Consider the following 19,847-nt stretch of genomic DNA (forward strand, 5'->3'; position numbering starts at 1 on the left):
GTGCAGTGGTGCAATCAAACTCACTGCAGCCGCAATCTCCTGGGCTCAAGCCATCCTCAGGCTCCCAGGTAGCTGGGACTACAGGTGCATGCCACCACGCCTGGATAATTTTAAAATTTCCTGTAGAGACGGGGTCTCCCTATGCTGCCCAGACTGCAGACGAGCCATACTTCACGTGCTCAACAGCCACCTGTGGCCAACGGCTACTATACTGGCCAATGTAGGTGAAATACACAGAGATCGCAAGTCATCACAGCATGCTGATAACAAAGCCATAAACTGTATTCAGTGGATTGGCCTTCTGGTTTCTCCAGGACCACGAGTTCTTCCTAGAAATGCATCTCTCAATAATATAACGAGAAATAAAGGTCAGCAAGTGAAACTGACTCAATGGGGTGAAGTGAGGAGTCATCTACTCTCAGGAGTATGATCAGTAAAGAATCTGGTTAGTAGCTGGAGAGACAGAAACTTGAAGCAGGCTTCTCAGCCAGTGTCATCCAGTGTTGCCAGCTAAGAGTGGCTGTAATCCTTGACATCCGAGAATTTAACAATCCTGACCTCATGTGCCACAAGGTTCCTAGGCTCAGCAGTTGTCCTGAGGCGTGAAGCAAGGGCACACCCGCCCCATAGGTGGAGAGGAGGGTGTGCTCGAGGGAATCAGCTCACCGGCTAACTTAGGCATGGGTGGGTGTGAAGGGCAGAAGGAAAGTCAGGAAAAGGGAGTCGGGGCTTAAAAGAGTTCCCCTAAGGACCGATGGAAGCACTCAGTGGATGGGTGTGACATTGTGCAAATAGGTTTTTGGCCTTTCTCCTCATTTCCCAGCTATAACCCCTAAATTCCGTGGATTCTCCAAAGTAATAAGTGTCTTTTTGTATGCTACTGAGACGGCTGTGGCTGGGGGCCCCTAGGAAGCTTCAGCTCTCCAATCTCCAGGAAGGGGAGAGGGGTTAAAGGTTAAACTGACCACCAATGGCTGGTGATTTAATCCATCATGCCTGTGTAATGAAGCTTCCACAAAAACCCAAAATGACTGGGTTCAGATGAGCCTCTGGATGGCTGAACACCTGCAGGTTCCTAGAGGGTGGTGCCCCTTCCATGTTCCTTGCCTGATCATCTCTTTATCTGGCTCCTTTCTCATCTGCTTTATAATAAAGTGGTCAGCTGGGCACGGTGGCTCACGCCTGTAATCCCAGCATTTTGGGAGGCCAAGGCGGGCGGTTCATGAGGTCAGGAGTTGAGACCAGCCTGGCCAACACGGTGAAACCCCATCTCTACTAAAAATACAAAAATTAGCTAGGTGTGGTGGCGGGTGCCTGTCATGACAGCTACTTGGGAGGCTGAGGCAGGAGAATAGCTTGAACCTGGGAGGCGGAGGTTGCGGTGAGCCGAGATCATGCCACTGTACTCCGGTCTGGGTGACAGAGTGAGTCTCTGTCTCAAAACAAAACAAAACAAAAAGTAGTTGAGCATGGTGGCGGGTGCCTGTAATCCCTGCTACTCAGATTGAGGCAGGAGAATCACTTGAACCCAGGACACAGAGATTGCGGTGAGCTGAGATTGTGCCATTGAACTCCAGCCTAGGCAACAAAAGCAAGACTCTGTCTCAAAAAAACAAAACAAACCCCCCCCCCCAAAACAAAAATAAACCAACCAACCAACCACAAACAACTGGTCACTGTGGTCCCTGAGTTCCATAAGCCACTCCAGCTAATTAACAGAACCCAAGGAGTGGGTAATGGGAACTCTATTTAGAGCTGGTGTGTCAGAAGGGCAGATGAAACCACTTGGGGCTTGTGACTGGCATCTGAGGGGGTGGGGCAGGCTTGTGGGACTGAGCCCTCAACCTGTGGGATCTGAAGTTATCTCTGCGTGGAGAATGCCAGAAAGGAATGAAATTGGACCACAGCTATCTGGTGTCTACTGTAGAACTACTAGCTCAGTTGCTGGTGGGAAGACATTCCCACACATTTTGGTTTCGAGGTCACGGAAGTAGTCTGTTATGAGAGTCTGGTAGGAAAATCACTTTGTTTTTTCTATATCCTCTGTGGGGAAGAAGTGTAGGGTGTGGCTCAAAACAGTAGGAATGAGTGCAGGGAGGCCCAGTGTCATTCACAAGGCAGAAAGAAGCAGACACCACCTAACCCCCGGCCTCCTGCAACCAAAAGGAGCAGAGGCGGGCCAGCTGCAGCAACAAAGGGAATGCCTGTGGTCAGAGCCCTGCCCAGGCCGGTGAAGACACAGGGCCTGCTACCGGCAACAGGCCGCAAAAGCAGGAGGGCTTAGGTGAGCATGTGCTATCCGCGCGCCCGGACCTGCAGCGTCGGCACTGGAATGATGTTTTCTTCTCTGTCTACAAGTCAAGGCCAAAGCAAGCACTGGAATTGTCGAATTATGCTTTACTGTGCTTTTTTTTTTTGAGACCGAGTTTCACTCTTGTCACCCAAGCTGGAGTGCAGCGGCACGATCTCGGCTCACTGCAACCTCTGCCTCCCAGGCTCAAACAATTCTCCTGCCTCAGTCTTCTGAGTAGCTGAGATTATAGGCATCTGCCACCACGCCTGGCTGATTTTTGTATTTTTAGTAGAGATGAGGTTTCATTATGTTGGCCAGGCTGGTCTTGAACCCCTGACCTCTGGTGATCTGCCTACTTAGGCCTTCCAAAGTGCTGGGATTACGGGCGCTTGGCCTACTGTGCTTTATACAGTACTCTCCTGGTTCAGAACTGCGGACCGAGGCTGTTTCTGGACACACCTTTCACAAACGCCAGGGATCATAAAGATTAGCATCAGTATCGCCAAGGCCATAATGTGATAGAAAAGCCAACTGCATCAATGTCTACAACGATTGCAAAACAGTAATTTTTTCTAACTTCATCATAACTTCCATATTTATTAGTTGGCATTCCACTCAGTTTTTCCTTCTCCTATGGATGAATTTATTTTTCAATATTAAACAATTTTTTAGTGAGCATCTATTACTTTTATAATGGGGGATAAAGGGTTTATGGAAAGAATCCATACATGGAGGCTGGGTGCAGTGTTCACATCTGTAATCCAGCACTTTGGGAGGCAGAGGCAGGCGGATGGTCAGGAGTTTGAGGCCAGACTAGCTAAAATGGAGACACCCTGTCTCTACCAAAAATACAAAAAATTAGCTGGGTGTGGTGGTGCGTGCCTGTGATCTCAGCTAGTCGGGAAGCTAAGGCAGGAGAATCGCTTGAACCCAGGAGAGGTTGCAGTGAGCCAAGATGGCACCACCGCACTCTGGCCTGGGTGACAGAGTGAGATTCTGTCCCCCCCAACCCCTCCAAATAAAAGGGAAAAAAAAAAGAAATATCCATGTATGGAGATAAATTTCTTTTTTTATTTTTTTGAGACAGGGTCTCCCTTTGCCGCCCAGGCGGAGCAGCGCACTGCAGCCTCAACCTCCCAGGATCGAGGGATCCTCAGCCTCCCAAGTAGCTGGGATTACAAGTGTGCACCACCGTGTCTGGAGGGAGATAGATTTCTTATTCCATTTATGTTTCACAGTGAGAGCCACATACATCTGCAGACAGTCCAAAGGGTGAGGGGCACAGCTGTAAATCCCACAGCTGATTGCTCAAGCATTACACAAGAACCTTCATCAGAACCCGGGCCCCGGGTCTGTCAGAATTCTCTAGAGACAGCAATAGCGCAAGTAAGACTTGCGAAAAAGTGCAAAGGTAACCTGAGATTCTGCTCATGCTCCTGCCTATCTGCCATCCCCCGAAGGAGGACAGCACTGCTGGGGTGATGTCACTTGGCTGAACCTCTTTCATATACAAACCTGCAGGTCTTTTTGATCCTTCTTGCTTTCCAGGTTGGGAGTTCTTGTTACAAAGTCATTCAGCATGCTGTTGAGAGACAACCAGCTTCAGATTAAAAATGCTGCAGAAATAAAATATGTGCCAAAAGAAAATCTTACACAACGCCAATGTGGTGACATGATACCTGAGCAGCAGGAAATACCCAGGTGGCGCTAGATTCAACTGCACAGACTCCTTCAATACTCCCAAGAGTGAGGGGAAGTTCTCTTGCAAGGCTGGTACTGGCAGCCTGTTTATTTTAAAAATAGGAAAAATAACCACGAGCAAGTCAAAATACATTCATAAGCACATTTGAGATCCTGGCAGTTGGAAAGCAAAGGGTAAACAGCATACCTCACTGACTTTTTTCTTTTTTAAAAATTACAATGGGCCAGGCACGGTGGCTCACACCTCTAATTCCAGCACTTTGGGATGCCGAGGTGGGCAAATCATGAGGTCAGGAGTTTGAGACCAGCCTGGCCAACATAGTGAAACCTCGTCTCTACTAAGAATACAAAAAATTAGCTGGGCGTGGTGGTGGGTGCCTGCAATCCCAGCTACTTGGGAGGCTGAGGCAGGAAAATTGCTTGAACCTGGGAGGTGGGAGGTGGAGGTTGCAGGGAGCCGAGATTGTGCCATTACACTCTAGCCTGGGTGACAGTGCAAAACTCCATCTAAAAAAAAAAAAAATTACAATGTACCACAAGCTAAACCTTGGTATTCTGGCAAGCACCTGAAGTTTGGGAACCCGAAATCCTGCTGCTGGCAGGTGAGATACTCCTGGATTCCTTGTCCATAAAATAAAAGCCTTAAACTAGATGATCAACCTTGATCTCTTGGATCTTTCTTTCTTTTTTTTTTTTTTTTTTTTTTAAAAAAGACAGAGTCTTGCTCTGTTGCCCAGAATAGAGTGCAGTAGTGCAATCTTGGCTCACTGGATCCTCTACCTCCCGGGTTCAAGTGATTCCTGTTGCTCAGCCTCCTGAGCTGGGACTCTAGGTACGGGCCCCCACGCCCAGCTAATTTTTTGTATTTTTAGTAGAGACGGGGTTTCAGCATGTTGGCCAGGCTGGTCTCTAACTCCTGGCCTCAAGTGACCTGCCTGCCTCAGCTTCCCAAAGTGCTGGGATTGCAGGCGTGAGCTATGGCACCTGGCCCATTTCTCCTTTTTCTAAAAGAGGTTTTTAACACTTCCCTGTCTGTGGTTTTTTTCTTTTTCTCTATTAATGCAAAACCAAGTATTTTAAAGTTTAAAAGGCCTCACATAAAGCTTTGTTCACATAAAGTGTTTGAGATACAGTGCATAGATTTTAAGATGTTAAATCTCTGGAGAAGGAAGAGTATAGATCAACCAATCGGGAAGAAATTATGACAACTTTAAAATATTTTCTGAACTATGGCTCTCTAGTAGTCTAGAAATAAAACCAGAGATATTATGCATGGTCACTGCAATAGCATCTGTATTAAGGAAGTTTTTTGAGGACAGGGGACTGGATTACCTTTGGAGAAAAGCATAGCAAAATTGCAACACAGGAATGTCCACTAGGGGCGATTTCTGAAAATGAAAGTGAAACCAGTTACTCCAAGTTCGTGGGAAATAAGGCTAAAGAGAATTCAAATACAAAATGAAACAGATCTATAAATTAACAAAGCAAAGGTTTTTGTCTAAAGAATCTTACAGATGTAACAACAGACACTGTAATGTCCATCATTTACAATTAAAACAAGTGTGTCCTATGAACCTCCAAATCATTTGTGCCCCCTTAGACTTCTACAGTGATCTCCCACCTTGTTTATCCACTTTACATTCCAGGCACCAACAAGCATTCAGGAAAATGGGCGTTGTCACTGAACTTCCCCTGAAACAGGAAGCTGGGGCCAATGTTGACTCCAATAAATGCACGTGATTACCAAGAGACAAGAAAACATTCTAATTCTTCTTTTGCTTTTTTATTTATTTTATTTTATTTTTTATTTTTATTTTTTGAGATGGAGTTTTGCTCTTGTTGCCCAGGCTGGAGTGCAATGGCGCGATATCGGCTCACTGCAACCTCCGCCTCCTGGGTTCAGGCAATTCTCCTGCCTCAGCCTCCTGAGTAGCTCGGATTACAGGCACGCACCACCATGCCCAGCTAATTTTTTGTATTTTTAGCAGAGACGGGGTTTCACCATATTGACCAGGATGGTCTCGATCTCTTGATCTCGCGATCCACCCGCCTCGGCCTCCCAAAGTGCTGGGATTACAGGCGTGAACCACTGCGCCTGGCCTCTATTTTTATTTTTTAAAGACAGGGTTTCACCATGTTGGTCAGGCTGGTCTTGAACTCCTGACCTCAGGTGATCCGCCCGCCTCAACCTCCCAAAGTGCTGGGATTACAGGGGTGAACCACTGCACCCGGCTTGCTTTTTTTTTCTTTCTTTCTTCTTCTTCTTTCTTTAAGACAGAGTCTTGCTCTGTTGCCCAGGCTGGATTGCAGTGGCACAATCTCAGCTCACTGCAACCTCTGCCTCCCAGGTTCAAGCGATTCTCCTGCCTCAGCCTCCCAAGTAGAGCCACCGCACACGGTCAAAAAATTATAATTCTTAGTTTAGGAGATTACTTCAAACCCAGCCCAGACAGCTTCCCCAAAAACCCTGTGGCTGGAACTACTTGGAAACAAGTTCCAAAACATGCATTTTCCTCCCTCCGTGCTTGTAAAAAGCTATTTGTAGCTATCAATGAATGAAACTAACCACAAAATGTAGTTTTGTTATTTGACCCACCAAAAATCAGTCAGCCAGATAAGATCCGGTTCCTTTTTAGCCCAGGACTAGAAAATGCAGGTATTTGTAGAAATTCAAGTAATGTGAAGGAAGCAAAACCTAAAGACACTTGCTCTGGCTGTCATGGCCTCTGCAGAGCTGTCTTTGGAAGGACAGCCCCTTGAAGAACCCTGTAGCTCTACGGCAACCACGTCTGCAGCACACAGACCGCGCCCTGTGGAGAGCCATTCCCACTCCACACATTTATAGACAAGAGTGAAAGGCGCCGGGCACGATGGCTCATGCATATAATCCCAGCACTTTGGGAAGCCGAGGGGAGTGGACCACCTGAGGTCAGGAGTTCAAGACCAGCGAGGCCAACATGGACAAACTCCGTCTCTACTAAAAATACAAAAAGTTAGCCAGGCATGGTGGCGGGCAGCTTGTAATCCTAGCTACTCAAGAGGCTGAGGCAGGAGAATTGCTTGAACCTGGGTGGCAGAGGTTGTAGTGAACCGAGTTCACGCCACTGCACTCCAGCCTGGGCGACAGAGCGAGACTCCATCTAAAAAAAAAAAAAAAAAAAAAAAAAAAGTGAAAGGCGACAGGCAACCATACATTCTTGGGAGACTGGGAGACCTGGGCTAGATCCCCAAGAAACACTGTGGAAGTCACCAGGGTCCTTTTACATTTGATACCTTAAGCATTGAGCTGGCCCCATAACCTGGCCTGCAGTGTTGTTACTTTTTAGGATGGCTTCTCTTCTCTTCCCTCTTCCTTGCCAACCTAGAACATAGGAGGACTGAGGGCAGGAACTGTTTTTTTTCACTATTTAGCCTCTAGGACACCACTCAGTGTGCAGAGCGCATTGTTGATAAACACTGGAATGAAGGAAGAGACCAGCGACTGCAGGACAACTGGCTGGGTGACGCCCAATCGCCAGGTCCTGAGGGCCTGGACATTCCTATAGGGGCTGCCCTGTGTCACATATGAAGCTGAAAAAAATGGCTGAAAAGAAGTCTCCCAGTCCTTCTGTGGTTCATGAGTGCAATGATGAGGTATTCACATGCATGTGTGAGATGTGCCACCCTCAAACCTTGTTATAATGGTCGGCACATTACTCATCTGAAAAAAAAAGTCTTTCTTTTGTTTAGAGACAGGGTCTCACTCTGTACTGGAGTGCAGTGGCGCGATCTTGGCTCAATGCAGCCTTAACTTCCCTGGCTCAAGCAATTCTCCCCCTCAGCCTCCTGAGTAGCTGAGACTACAGGTGTGTACCACTGTGCCTGGCTAATTTTTCTTTCTTTTCTTCTTTCTTTTCTTTTCTTTCTTTCCTTTCTTTCTTTTTCTTTCTTTCTTTCTTTTTTAATAGAGTCAGGGTTTCACTTTCTTGCTCAGGCTGGTCTTGAACTTCTGGGCTCAGGCAATCCCTCTGCTTCAGCTTTCCAAAGTGTTGGAATTATAGGAGTGAGCCACCTTAATACTCTAAAATCATAGTTATCTATCTGTCTGTCTATCTATCTATCTATCTACCTACCTAGTATCTCTATCTATCCATCCATCCATCATCCATCCTTCCATCCTACCGACCTACCTATTTTTCTGTGTGTTTTTGTCTGCAGTTCTTGGTTTATAACTCCTGCCCTCCTTTTGCCTGCCCCGAGGCAGGACTCTAATCTGACTACGGTTCATTAGACCCTCATTCTGGAGAGGGTCCAGTCCCGCTCCCTGGAGGAAGGAATGCTGCACAGACAGGCCAATAAGAATCTGAACAGGCCGGCCCTGCTGGGTTTCCCCAGTCATTGTGCTAAGTGTTAGATCACATTCTCTTTGTTAAATCACATTTCCACACGGCTGTCCATGCTTTAGTCATGCCCACCCAGTGACGTTTCCATAAAAGGCCCAAGAGGACTGGGTTTGGTGAGCTTCCAGAAAGCAGAGCACACGAAGGTACTGTGCCCACGGAAGGCATGGAAACTCCACACTTCCCCCCCATACCTTGCCCTATGCTCCCCTTCATCTGTATCCTTTGTAAAAGCGTTGATAATAATCCAGTAAACATGTTTCTGGAGTTCTTCGAGCTGCTCAAACAAATTCATTGACCCCAAAGTGGGGGTTCGTGGGAATTCCTATTTGAAGCTAGTTATTTAGAAGTTCCAGAGGCCCAGACGTGTGACTGACTGGTGTCTGAAGTAAAGGGTGGTCTTGGGGACTGAGCCCTCACCCTGTGGGATCTGACACTATCTTCAAGCAGATAGGGTAGGAATTGAATCGGAGGACACCAAACGGGTGTCCACTGTATAATCAATTGCTTGCTTATTGGTAGGGAGAAATCCCACATATTTGGGGCAATAGAAGTCTTCTGTGTGGACTGTTACGTTGTTGAGTGAGGACACGGTTGAGTTTTTTTTTTCTTCCAGATATAGAACTGTGTTAGTCCTCTTGTGACTGGCTTGTTTTATTTCTTTTTTCTTTTTTGAGGTGGAGTCTTGCTCTGTCATCAGGCTGGAGTGCAGTGGCATGGTTTCGGCTCACTGCAACCTCTGCCTCCCAGGTTCAAGCGATTCTCCTGCCTCAGACTCCTGAGTAGCTGGGACTACAGAAGCCTGCCACAATCCCTGGCTAATTTTTGTATTTTTAGTAGCGACTGGGTTTCACCATGTTGGCCAGGATGGTCTCGATCTTTTGACCTCATGATCCGCCCACCTTGGCCTCCCAAAGTGCTGGAATTACAGGAGTGAGCCCCCGTGCCTGGCCAATGACTAGCTTATTTAATTTAACTTAATGTCTTCCAGGTTCATCCATGTTGAGTATCTGACATCCATGTTGTAGCATGTGTCGGAATTTCCTTCCTTTTTTTAAAAAAAATTTTTTTTTTTTGAGACGGAGTTTTGCTCTTGTTACCCAGGCTGGAGTGCAATGGCTCGATCTTGGCTCACTGCAACCTCCACCTCCTGGGTTCAGGCAATTCTCCTGCCTCAGCCTCCTGAGTAGCTGGGATTACAGGCACGTGCCACCATGCCCAGCTAATTATTTGTATTTTTAGTAGAGACGGGGTTTCACCGTGTTGACCAGGATGGTCTCGATCTCTTGACCTCGTGATCCACCCGCCTCGGCCTCCCAAAGTGCTGGGATTACAGGCGTGAGCCACCGCACCTGGCAATTTCCTTTCTTTTAAAGCTGAGTACCAACGTGCAGCATGCACAGATATACACAAGGACTGCTTCTACCTTTTGGCTGCTGTGGATAACGCTGCTATGAACATTGATGTGCAAATATCTGTGCAAGCAAAGCTCTATTTTTTAATAATCACTTTTTCCATTGCACTAATTTTCTTTTTTTTTTTTGGACAGGGTCTCACTCTGTCACGCAGGCTGGAATGCAGTGGCTCGATCACAGCTCACTACAACCTTGAACTTCGGGGCTCAACTGATCCTCCTGCCTCAGCCTCCCAAATAGCTAGGACCACAGGTGTACACTACCATACCCAGCTAATTTTTTAATGTTTTGTAGGGATGGTGTCTCCCTGTTGCCGAGGCTGGTCTCAAACTCCTAAAGCGCTAGGATTACAGGCATGAGCCACCATGCCCAGCCCCAATTTTCATTTAGATTATTCTTAATCTTTGCTAACTCTATGATTTTAAATTGTCTGACAGAAAGCAATTATTTCAAAATTGAAATAAATCCCTATTTTTTATTAAATTAATGAACTAAGAGGCAAACAGCTCCATTGCTTTCAATGATGAAGTCTGCTTTGGTAAAAACAAAAGCAGAAGCCTAAGGGAATGCAAATATTATACCACACAGCCTGCCCTGTTTTATGTTTGTCTATTTGTTTGTTTGTTTGAGATGGAGTGTCGCTCTGTCACCAAGGCTGGAGTGCAATGGCCTGATCTCAGCTCACTGCAACCTCTGCCTGCCAGGTTCAAGCAATTCTCCTGCTGCAGCCTCCTGAGTAGCTGGGACTATATGCATAAGCCACCACACTTGGCTAATTCTTTTATATTTTAGTAAAGACAGGGTTTTCACCATGTTGACCAGGCTGGTCTCGAACTCCTGACCTCGTGATCCACCGGCCTTGGCCTCCCAAAGTGCTGGGATTACAGGCATGAGCCACCGAGCCTGGCCACCTTCCCTGTTTTAAATCCACTGTGTATAATTGAAGAAGCTCTCTAGATGACATGGGTCCTCCAGGCTGCTGTGAAGAAATTGAGCAGAAAACTACAAGGAGCTTCTCACCCCGAGGCTTGTTTCACAGCAACCAGATGAAATCTTCTCTTTCTCAGAATGTCTATAATGAGTTACATTCTCTGACACTTATTTTCTACTTTTATGAAAAATTATGTGGCCAGGCATAGTGGCTCTTGCCTGTAATCCCAGCACTTTGGGAGGCCAAGGGGGAAGGTTGCTTGAGCCTAGAAGTTCCACACCAGCCTGGGAAACATGGCAAACCCGGTCACTACAAAAACGATAAAAATTAGCCAGGTAAAAACAGCAACAACAAAACAAACAAACCAACCAAAAAACCCCCCTAAAAAAACAAAAAAATTAGCCAGGTGTAGTGGTATGCACCTGTGGTCTCAGCTACTTGGGGAGATCATTTGAGCCAGGGGAGGTCAAGGCTGCAGTGAGTTGTGATTGCGCCACTGCACTACAGCCTGGGTGACAGTGAGATCCTGTCTAAAAAAAAAAAAAAAAAGTCAAAAAAAATTATGCAAATTTCAGCCGGGCATGGTGGCTCACGCCTATAATCCCAGCACTTTGGGAGGCCAAGGCGGGTGGAGTTCAAGACCAGTCTGGCCAACATAGCAAAACCGTGTCTCTACTAAAAAAAAAAAATACAAAAATTAGCCAGACCTGGTGGCACATGCCTGTAACTCCAGCTACTCTGGAAGCTGAGATGCGAGAATCACTTGAACTTGAGGGGTGGAAGTTGCAGTAGGCTGAGATTGTGCCACTGCACTCCAGCCTGGGCGACAAAATGAGACTCCATCTCGAAAAACAAAACAAAACAAAAATTAGCCAGGTATGGGGGCATGTACCTGTAGTCCCAGCTACTCGGGAGGCTGAGGCCCAAGAATCACTTGAGCCCAGAAGGTGGAGCTTGCAGTGAGCTGAGATCGCACCACTGCACTCCAGACTGGGTGACAGAGTAAGGCTCTGTCTCAAAAAAAAAAGAAGGAAAGAAAAAATTATGCAAATTTTAATTTGTCCTTGATAAAGCATCTCTCCTAGAGCTGACTCTAGCTAGGCTCCTCTAAGCTTGACAAATGGTTCTGTCCACCCCAACAGCAAAGAACTTGAGCATGGATCCCTAGATGGGGACGCCGGTCTTCTTCAAGCACCTGTCCGAGAAAGCCCAAAGTTGCCAAAGAATTTACAGTGTGTTCCTGCCAACATTTGTAGAGAGTCCCCTGATTCCATTATTTAGAGCATGCTTTTTTAAGTTTACTTAAAAACTTAAAGTATTTACAATGATAAATACTTCCCCTGTCCCTGTGAGATGTCTATGTGTCTCCTACAACCTAGGAATGTGTTTCTCAAGGACCTGGGAGCCATCCCTTTGAAACAGAATCATCAAGGAAGCAGAGCCTGTATCTCGAGGCCTCTGTAGGAGGAGAGGAGTGTCGTTTGGATAAGCCCCAGTTAGCAAACCCAGGTGGCCTAATCACATCTATGGACTGCCGGCCTCCCTACCTGCTCTTTTGTAATTTTCTACTTCTCCAACTCTCTTTACACCCCCGGTCCTTCCTCCTCTCCCCTCCCTTCTGTGTCACCTCCACACAAATCTAAACGGAACCCAGCACCTTCCCTGACTGCAGTGATTACCCAATCGCATCTGTCTTTACCACCTTTCACTAGAGTCTGGTTTTTATCTCTGACATCTTTACGGCTGCAAGTTCCTTGAGTCAGGTGCCATTTCCTCTTTCTACAGATTTTATTCCACTTAATGCCCAGAAGGTGCTAACCTGCATACCAGGCACTGCCCTCAGCAGCAGGGTACAAGGATGAGAGCCCCTGACCCTAGGAGGTTCCCACCTTAAGAAAGGAGTACCAAAGCTTCATCAGTCTCCTGCAAAGCACAGCAAACAGCACCCCCACTTCACTACCTCAAGCATTCCTCCTCATTCTCGTTACATATCTTTCCCTCCCAAACATGATTTATAAGGAAGTAAAGTTATGATGACTGCTACCCACTCATCTGCAGAAGCCCAGAGGCTTCCCCAAGCCCCTCACCTCGTCACCCCCTTTGACTTGGGGTGGCCTCTTCACCACCTCCTTCACCAGGTGCAGTAAGGTGTCAGTCTGCAGGGTGCTGAGTGCACAAACCAAGTCGACAAGGGTTAGCTGGGATGCACTCGCTGCTGGGATAATCTGCCAAGAAAAAAAGAATTCCTTGAAAGCTTATAGTGAGAGTAAAGTAAAGACGATGCACACACAATATTCTGTAGTAGTCGTCCCTGGAAAAATCAATCTGTTGTAATCTCTTTTTCTTTTCTTTTTTGAGACAGAGTCTTGCACGCTGGAGTGCAGTGGCTCGATCTTGGCTCACTGCAATCTCCGCCTCCCTGGTTCAAGGGATTCTCCTGCCTCAGCCTCCCCAGTAGCTGGGATTACAGATGCCTGACACCACACCTGGCAAATTTTTGTATTTTTAGTAGAGATGGGGTTTCGCCATGTTGGCCAGGCTGGTTTCAAACTCCTGACCTCAGGTGATCTGCCTGCCTCAGCCTCCCAAAGTCCTGGGATTACAGGCCTGAGCCAGGGTGCCTGGCCTGTTTTAATCTCTTAAACAAACATTTCCTGAGTAAACATTAACTGAGTAAAGGGCTCCACCCATGGAAGCAACAAACAATAACTGAGTAAAGGGCTCCACCCATGGGAGCAACAAACAATAACTGAGTAAAGGGCTCCACCCATGGAAGCAACAAACAATAACTGAGTAAAGGGCTGAACCCATGGGAGCAACAAACAATAACTGAGTAAAAGGCTCCACCCATGGGAACAACATAACTTGATACAAATTAGGAATAAAAGGTGCAGTCCATGATGGAGCTGTAATATTAGTACGTTTGAATTTAGTAGGAAGCATTTTAGAAACATATATACTAAATTTGAAGGAAACAGGTTGGCATCAAGAGATGGAATAAAAAAAACGAAGACAGGAAGGAAAAACAGGTTCCCCTTTGCTGGCCCTGGAAAGAAACCCTTGGTATGGGAGGTGTACTTTTGATAATAGAAGTCTGCAGAGCTTGGTCACGGGCATTTGGAAGAAAAACAGCTAGTGCCAGGTTCATCACCAGGGAAGGAGCCCACAGGTGCTCAGGAAGGTGGTCTGGGGCACCCACCACTGCTCTTCCTCAAGAACAGGCACCATGCCAGCCACAGAGGCTGAGCACTGCGGGAGTGTCCAGGGGGGGCAGCGGCAGACCGTCTGAGTAGGGGAGGGGGTGGGGGTAGGAGGGAACAAAGGGAGAGGGCTGAGGCTGAAAAAGGTAAGCCAGACTGGGCATGGTGGCTCGGGTCTGTAATCCCAGCACTTTGGGAGGCTGAGGTGGGCAAATGGCCTCAGGTCAGGAGTTCAAGACCAGCCTGGCCAACATGGCAAAACCCTGTCGCTACAAAAAATTACAAAAATTAGCTGGGCGTGGTGGTGGGTGCCTGTAATTTCAGTTACTTGGGAGGTTGAGGCAGGAGAACTGCTTGAACCCAGTAGGTGGAGGTTGCAGTGAGCCAAGATCCCACCACTGCACTCTAGCCTGGGCAACAAGAGAGAGACTCCATCTCAAAATAAATAAATAAATAAGAAAATAAAAAATAAGATAAAATGATGAAATCAAGTCAATAGTTTCCAACTCTCTACTAAAAACACAAAAAAATTAGCTGGACATGGTAGTGGGCACCTGTAATCCCAGGTACTCAGGAGGCCGAGGCAGGAGAATTGCTTGAACCTGGGAGGCAGAGGTTGCAGTGAGCCGAGATTGTGCCATTGCACTCCAGTCTGGGAGACAGAGTGAAACTCCATCTCAATCAATCAGTGCAATCAATCAATCAATCAACAGTAGAATGGTGGTTACCAGAGGTTGGCGGGGAGAGGAGATGTTGGTTAAAGGGTAGGAAAGTTCAGTTCCACAGGAGGAATACATGTTAGTGTCTACTGCAGAGCATGGTAACCATAGTGAATCATTTTCCTTTTTTTTAATTCTTTGACTCTAGATGGAGTTTCCCATGCTGGCCTCCAATGTCACCACTGATTCCGCATGATTCTGTGGTATTTCTTTCTGACAGTAAATTTAATGAACCCTCTCATGTTGTAAACCTTACCTTCATCTTGCTGTGACGCTGGGCCTTCTTTCTGCTCCACACTGCCGCAACAGCTGCTGTCAACTGAACCCCAAGATGGGCCGTCAAGGGGTTTAAGAAGTCTAAAATTTTTTGTCTTATGGTCTAGAAACAGAAAAAAAAAGTTACTGCAGAGTAATATTGGGGCTGTGGCGTCATATACACTTAACTACTACCCACTGTCCACACCGAGAGCTCGGATCCTGCCATGTTAGTGCCCAATGCCGTGCTGAGGCGCTTCCCCGATGGGTGGATCCCAGCAAAGGGAGGAGTCAGAGCCCTTCCCTGAAGGAGCTGGACATGTGATGGTGGCATGCCATGCTGGGGGTAAGGCGCAGTGAGTGGCCACGGTGGAGAGACGGATGGCCGGCTGGATTGACGAGGAGCCTCTCAGGAGATGATGGAGATCCCCCTCGCTGCTGTGAGCACAGCAGGGTTTTGTAGGAAGCCAGGTGAGGCACTGCAGCACGGCTTCCATCTTAAAATCCCACAGCCGCAGCTCATCTCCATCAGCAGCGGAAGGGCTTTTTTTTTTTTTTTGAGACAGAGTCTCTCTTTGTTGCCCAGGCTGGAGTGCAGTGGTGTGATCTCAGCTCACTGCAACCTCTGCCACCCGGGTTCAAGCGACTCTCCTGCCTCAGTCTCCTGAATAGCTAGGATTACAGGCGCCTGCCACCATGCCCAGCTAATTTTGTATTTTTAGTAGAGATGGGGTTTCACCATGTTGGCCAGGATGGTCTTGAACTCCTGACCTCAGGTGATCGACCCGCCTCAGCCTCCCAAAGTGCTGGAATTACAGGTGTGAGGCATCACACCCGGCCCATTTAACTCATTTTTACTACTCCTCTCACTTTTTAAACCTTACCTTTGTAAGGTTTATATCAATTTAATTAAACCTATAACATAGTCCTGATGTCACTCATCACCCTCTGTTTTGCACTCATGAATTTCTCTCTCTGTCACTGCCACGTTCCTCGTTCTGTAAACCCTACTGCTCTCCCAGCCTGAAATGCCAACCCTAGTTAAATCCCCTCCACCTGGGGCCTCAGCTAAGCCACACTTCCTCAGCACCCCCGGAGCAGGCCAGGGCTCCTGTTCACACACTCTCAGGAAAGCCTACCTTTCTCTGAAGCACTGCTCACATCATTATGACACTACCCATTAATGCCTGTCTCTGCACAGGTGCAGGGACTTCAAATCTCTTGTCCACCGGTATCTCAGGAGAACCTGGTGCTTGGCAGCAGGCACAAAACATCTGTTGAACGAATGGATTTACCCAGCACTTCCTGTGTCCTCAGCTGCCCATGTTTATTTCACATTAGATACAACTGAGCCAGCATGGAGCTGTCCCCTCCTTCCCACAATGGTTTCTGCTCTAGAGGGACTAACAGGGAGTGAGGGGGAGGTGTCCTGATGCTCCGGGCCCTGGGTGCCTCAGGAGAGCCAGGAGTTCAGTGCCTAATGAGCATCAGCCTTTATCATAATTACTCTTTCCATCAACCCATGAGGATAGGATGCTAGCCACAGCCTGGTTTAACAGACGAGGAAATGAAGGCTCAGAGAGGCTGAGGGCTACAGGAACCTGCTCTAAAATAGGTTTAGAAAAGCTTTTTTCCTGAGTGAGAAAAATGGTTTTCTAAATCTTCTTCTTTTTTTTTTTTTGAGACGGAGTTTCGCTCTTGTTACCCAGGCTGGAGTGCAATGGCGCGATCTCGGCTCACCGCAACCTCCGCCTCCTGGGTTCAGGCAATTCTCCTGCCTCAGCCTACCGAGTAGCTGGGATTACAGGCACGCGCCACCATGCCCAGCTAATTTTTTTTGTATTTTTAGTAGAGACGGGGTTTCACCATGTTGACCAGGATGGTCTCGATCTCTCGACCCCGTGATCCACCTGCCTCGGCCTCCCAAAGTGCTGGGATTACAGGCTTGAGCCACCGCGCCCGGCTCTAAATCTTTTTAAGAGCAGGTTCTTGGCCAGGCATAGTGGCTCACGTTTGTAATCCCAGCACTCTGGGAGGTCAAGGCAGGTGGATCACCTGAGGTCGGAAGTTCGAGACCAGCCTGGTAAAACATGGTGAAACCCCATCTCTACTAAAAGTACAAAAATTAGCTGCTTGTGGTGACGCATGCCTGTAATCCCAGGTACTTGGGAGGCTGAGGCAGAAGAATTACACTCCAGACTGGGTGAAAGAGTGAGATTCCACCTCAAAAAAAAAAAAAAAAAAAAAAAAAAGCAGGTTCTTGTACAAGCTTGAAATACAGAATTCCCTTCTAGGGCACTCTGGGAATCGACAGAATGTCTGGAGCCTACCTGTGCACTGTGGTACCTAAATGCAGGATAGCAAGGCTCATCCTGAGGCCACAGCTGGCACCTGGGGGCACTCAACTGATGTCAGATGTGGCAGATAATTCTGAGATGCCACACACCGTAAGGCAGAGGGTGAGAGACTGAGTCCTGCGCCTACAGCCTTCCGAGGCTGACACTGAAAACCGAAGAAGACTAAACGATAATATAAATATTTACGGTTGTGCATTTCTGGTTTAAGAACTCAAAGGCACCCAGACATTCCACTCTGATGGGCCCATGTTTGACAAGCACCACTAAGAGCAGAAGAGAGATGAGCTGTCTAGCAGAAATGCTTTAGAGACTCGAGACATGGGTCTCTAAAGCATTTCGAGGTGACGCCCTAGGTACCCCCACCTTGAACCTCTAGAGACATTCATTCATTCATTCATTCATTCGAGACAGGGTTTCACTCTGTCGCCCAGACTGCAGTGCACTGGCGCGATCTCGGCTCACTTCAACCTCCACCTCCTGGGCTCATGCAATACTCCAGCCGTGGCCTCCTGTGTAGCTGGGACTACAGGCACCTGGCACTATACCTGGCTAATTTTTGTATTTTTTGTAGAGATGAGGTTTTGCCACGTTGGCCAGGCTGGGGAACTCCTGAGTTTAAGCAATCCACCGATCTTGGCCTCCGAAAGTGCTAGGATTACAAGCATGAGCCACCTCGCCCAGATATGGAAACTTCATTTTTTGACATATATTTTTTTGAGATGGAGTCTTGTTCTGTCGCCCAGGCTGGAGTATAGCGGCTCGATCTTGGCTCACTGCAACCTCTGCCTCCCAGGTTCCAGTGACTCTCCTACCTCAGCCTCCTGAATAGTTGGGATTACAGGCGCGTGCCACCACGCCCAGCTAATTTTTGTCTTTTTAGTAGAGACGGGTGTTGGGAAACACTGCAAAGGAGGAAGGACTTACAGATGCCTACATAAATTGGTTCTGAGTCACAGTAAACAAGGAAGAACACACTGCGGAAGGCCGCAGGAGGCCTCTGAGGAGGAAGGCCTCTCCGTGCCTCATGTTCCGGTGCAGGGTGACCTCGGCTCTGTCACCACAAACACTGGGCTCAAGGATGCAAAACCCCTTCGAAGCACTATGACGTAGCCAGACTTGTAGGCTCCTTGTACGGTCCGTGTTCCACCAGCTGCACATAGATAACAGGCTAAAGATAACCACATGTTCTTGTTTTGTGAAACACCCAAACTGCCACTGTTATCAATCCTTAGAATGATACACCAGTTCCGGCTCACGAATTCACTTCTGGCTCACGAATTTACTTCCGGCTCACTGATTCACTCCACCATCACTCCACCCCTACCCTCTAGATGAAAGTGACTGTAATCAATAAAGAGTGTGGACAATCCGAGCTCAGGGCCTTCATTGTCTCCTCCAGAGTAATAAAGTGATGGCCCCAGGTCCCACTTTCTCTCTTAATCTTTTTCTCATTCCTTGGTCACCACGGAACACGGGGTACCCACGGGTGATACAGAGCTGGCTCCCTACATTCTGGTACCCAATATGGGACTCAGGGATCCCTACATTCTGGCGCACGAACGTGTGGGGCTCGTGGATTCCCTACAGACGGGGTTTCACATGTTGGCCAAGCTGGTCTTGAACTCCTGACCTCAGTCTTGAACACATCTGTTTATTATGTACACTTTCCTACACATAATTATTTTGGGTGGAATAAGACATGACCAAGTAAATGACAGAACTACAGAGACGTCCTCTTACTTTGGTGGTTTTAAAGTAAACGGAAGAGGATCCTTTTGTGGTCCCTAGGAGATCGACGGGTCTCTTTTGAGTCTCCTCCTTCCTGAGAACATTCCAGAGAAGGGCCATGGTGTTAACAGTTCGAGGCAGCTCTTCCAAAATGGCATTTCTGGCATTTCTCAAGTTGACAGGATCACCTATGGCAGTGGCCTAACAATTAAAATGAACACGAGAATTAAAATGGCTGTGTCTGTGGAATGGTTTTGTTTCCTATGAGCAGTGGCGCTGGTGGGATTCGGTCTGGGCTGTTGGGCTCTCTTCTAAGCAACTCGCACAGGTGGTGGTCTGGAAGCAATACGCGTCCCTGTGCGTTTCAACCCATGGCCCTCTTCCACAGAGACAACTGTGACTGTGATGTTTCAAATGACAAACTTTTCAACCATTCACGCAAAGTGTTAGATGTGTTCTAAGACGTAATCCCAGACAGGGTAGAATAACCAACAGCTAAAATGTCTGCCAACTCAGATGTCATGAACACCATGACAGCAAGTAAAAAATACATGGAAAAAGAGGACTATAAGCCTAAAATCAAACGAGTGGCTTTATGTGCTATCTCATAGGCTACTGATGGAACAATGGGCAAACGGCAAGCACAGAAAGTGCCAGTGGAAAGAAAACCACGTTCGCGAGGCTGACATACACACGACTTACACACATGCATTTGTGTTAATTATATGCATGCATTTGCAGACACATTTGCACATGCACTTGCATTGCTACCCTTATGTAACACTTACATAAACATGTGCATCACTTCCATATGCATATTAGGTACATACACTGCATACATACATTACTTATTTGAAACAGTCATAGCC

At 47.3% G+C, this 19,847-nt stretch overlaps 1 protein-coding gene and 1 non-coding gene across 4 annotated transcripts in view; one reads left to right on the plus strand and one right to left on the minus strand.

Moving 5' to 3' along the window:
- DOP1B (DOP1 leucine zipper like protein B) overlaps window positions 1-19,847 on the minus strand; it is a 119,271-nt gene that overhangs the window by 19,595 nt on the left and 79,829 nt on the right. For all 3 annotated transcript variants that reach the window (XM_039480412.2, XM_074389299.1, XM_074389300.1), the window contains exons 21-26: window positions 18,991-19,179; window positions 14,895-15,017; window positions 12,807-12,944; window positions 5,327-5,382; window positions 3,973-4,077; window positions 3,809-3,875 (exon numbers count right to left, since the gene is read on the minus strand). In XM_039480412.2, coding sequence (XP_039336346.2) covers window positions 3,809-3,875; window positions 3,973-4,077; window positions 5,327-5,382; window positions 12,807-12,944; window positions 14,895-15,017; window positions 18,991-19,179 — 678 coding nt within the window. The remainder of the gene's footprint in view (window positions 1-3,808; window positions 3,876-3,972; window positions 4,078-5,326; window positions 5,383-12,806; window positions 12,945-14,894; window positions 15,018-18,990; window positions 19,180-19,847) is intronic.
- Window positions 7,596-7,700, plus strand: LOC120368522 (small nucleolar RNA U13). Its single transcript, XR_005582626.1, has one exon. It is a non-coding gene; the product is annotated as a small nucleolar RNA U13 (small nucleolar RNA).

Source organism: Saimiri boliviensis, chromosome 18 (genome assembly GCF_048565385.1).
Source record: "Saimiri boliviensis isolate mSaiBol1 chromosome 18, mSaiBol1.pri, whole genome shotgun sequence".
NCBI lineage: Eukaryota > Metazoa > Chordata > Mammalia > Primates > Cebidae > Saimiri > Saimiri boliviensis.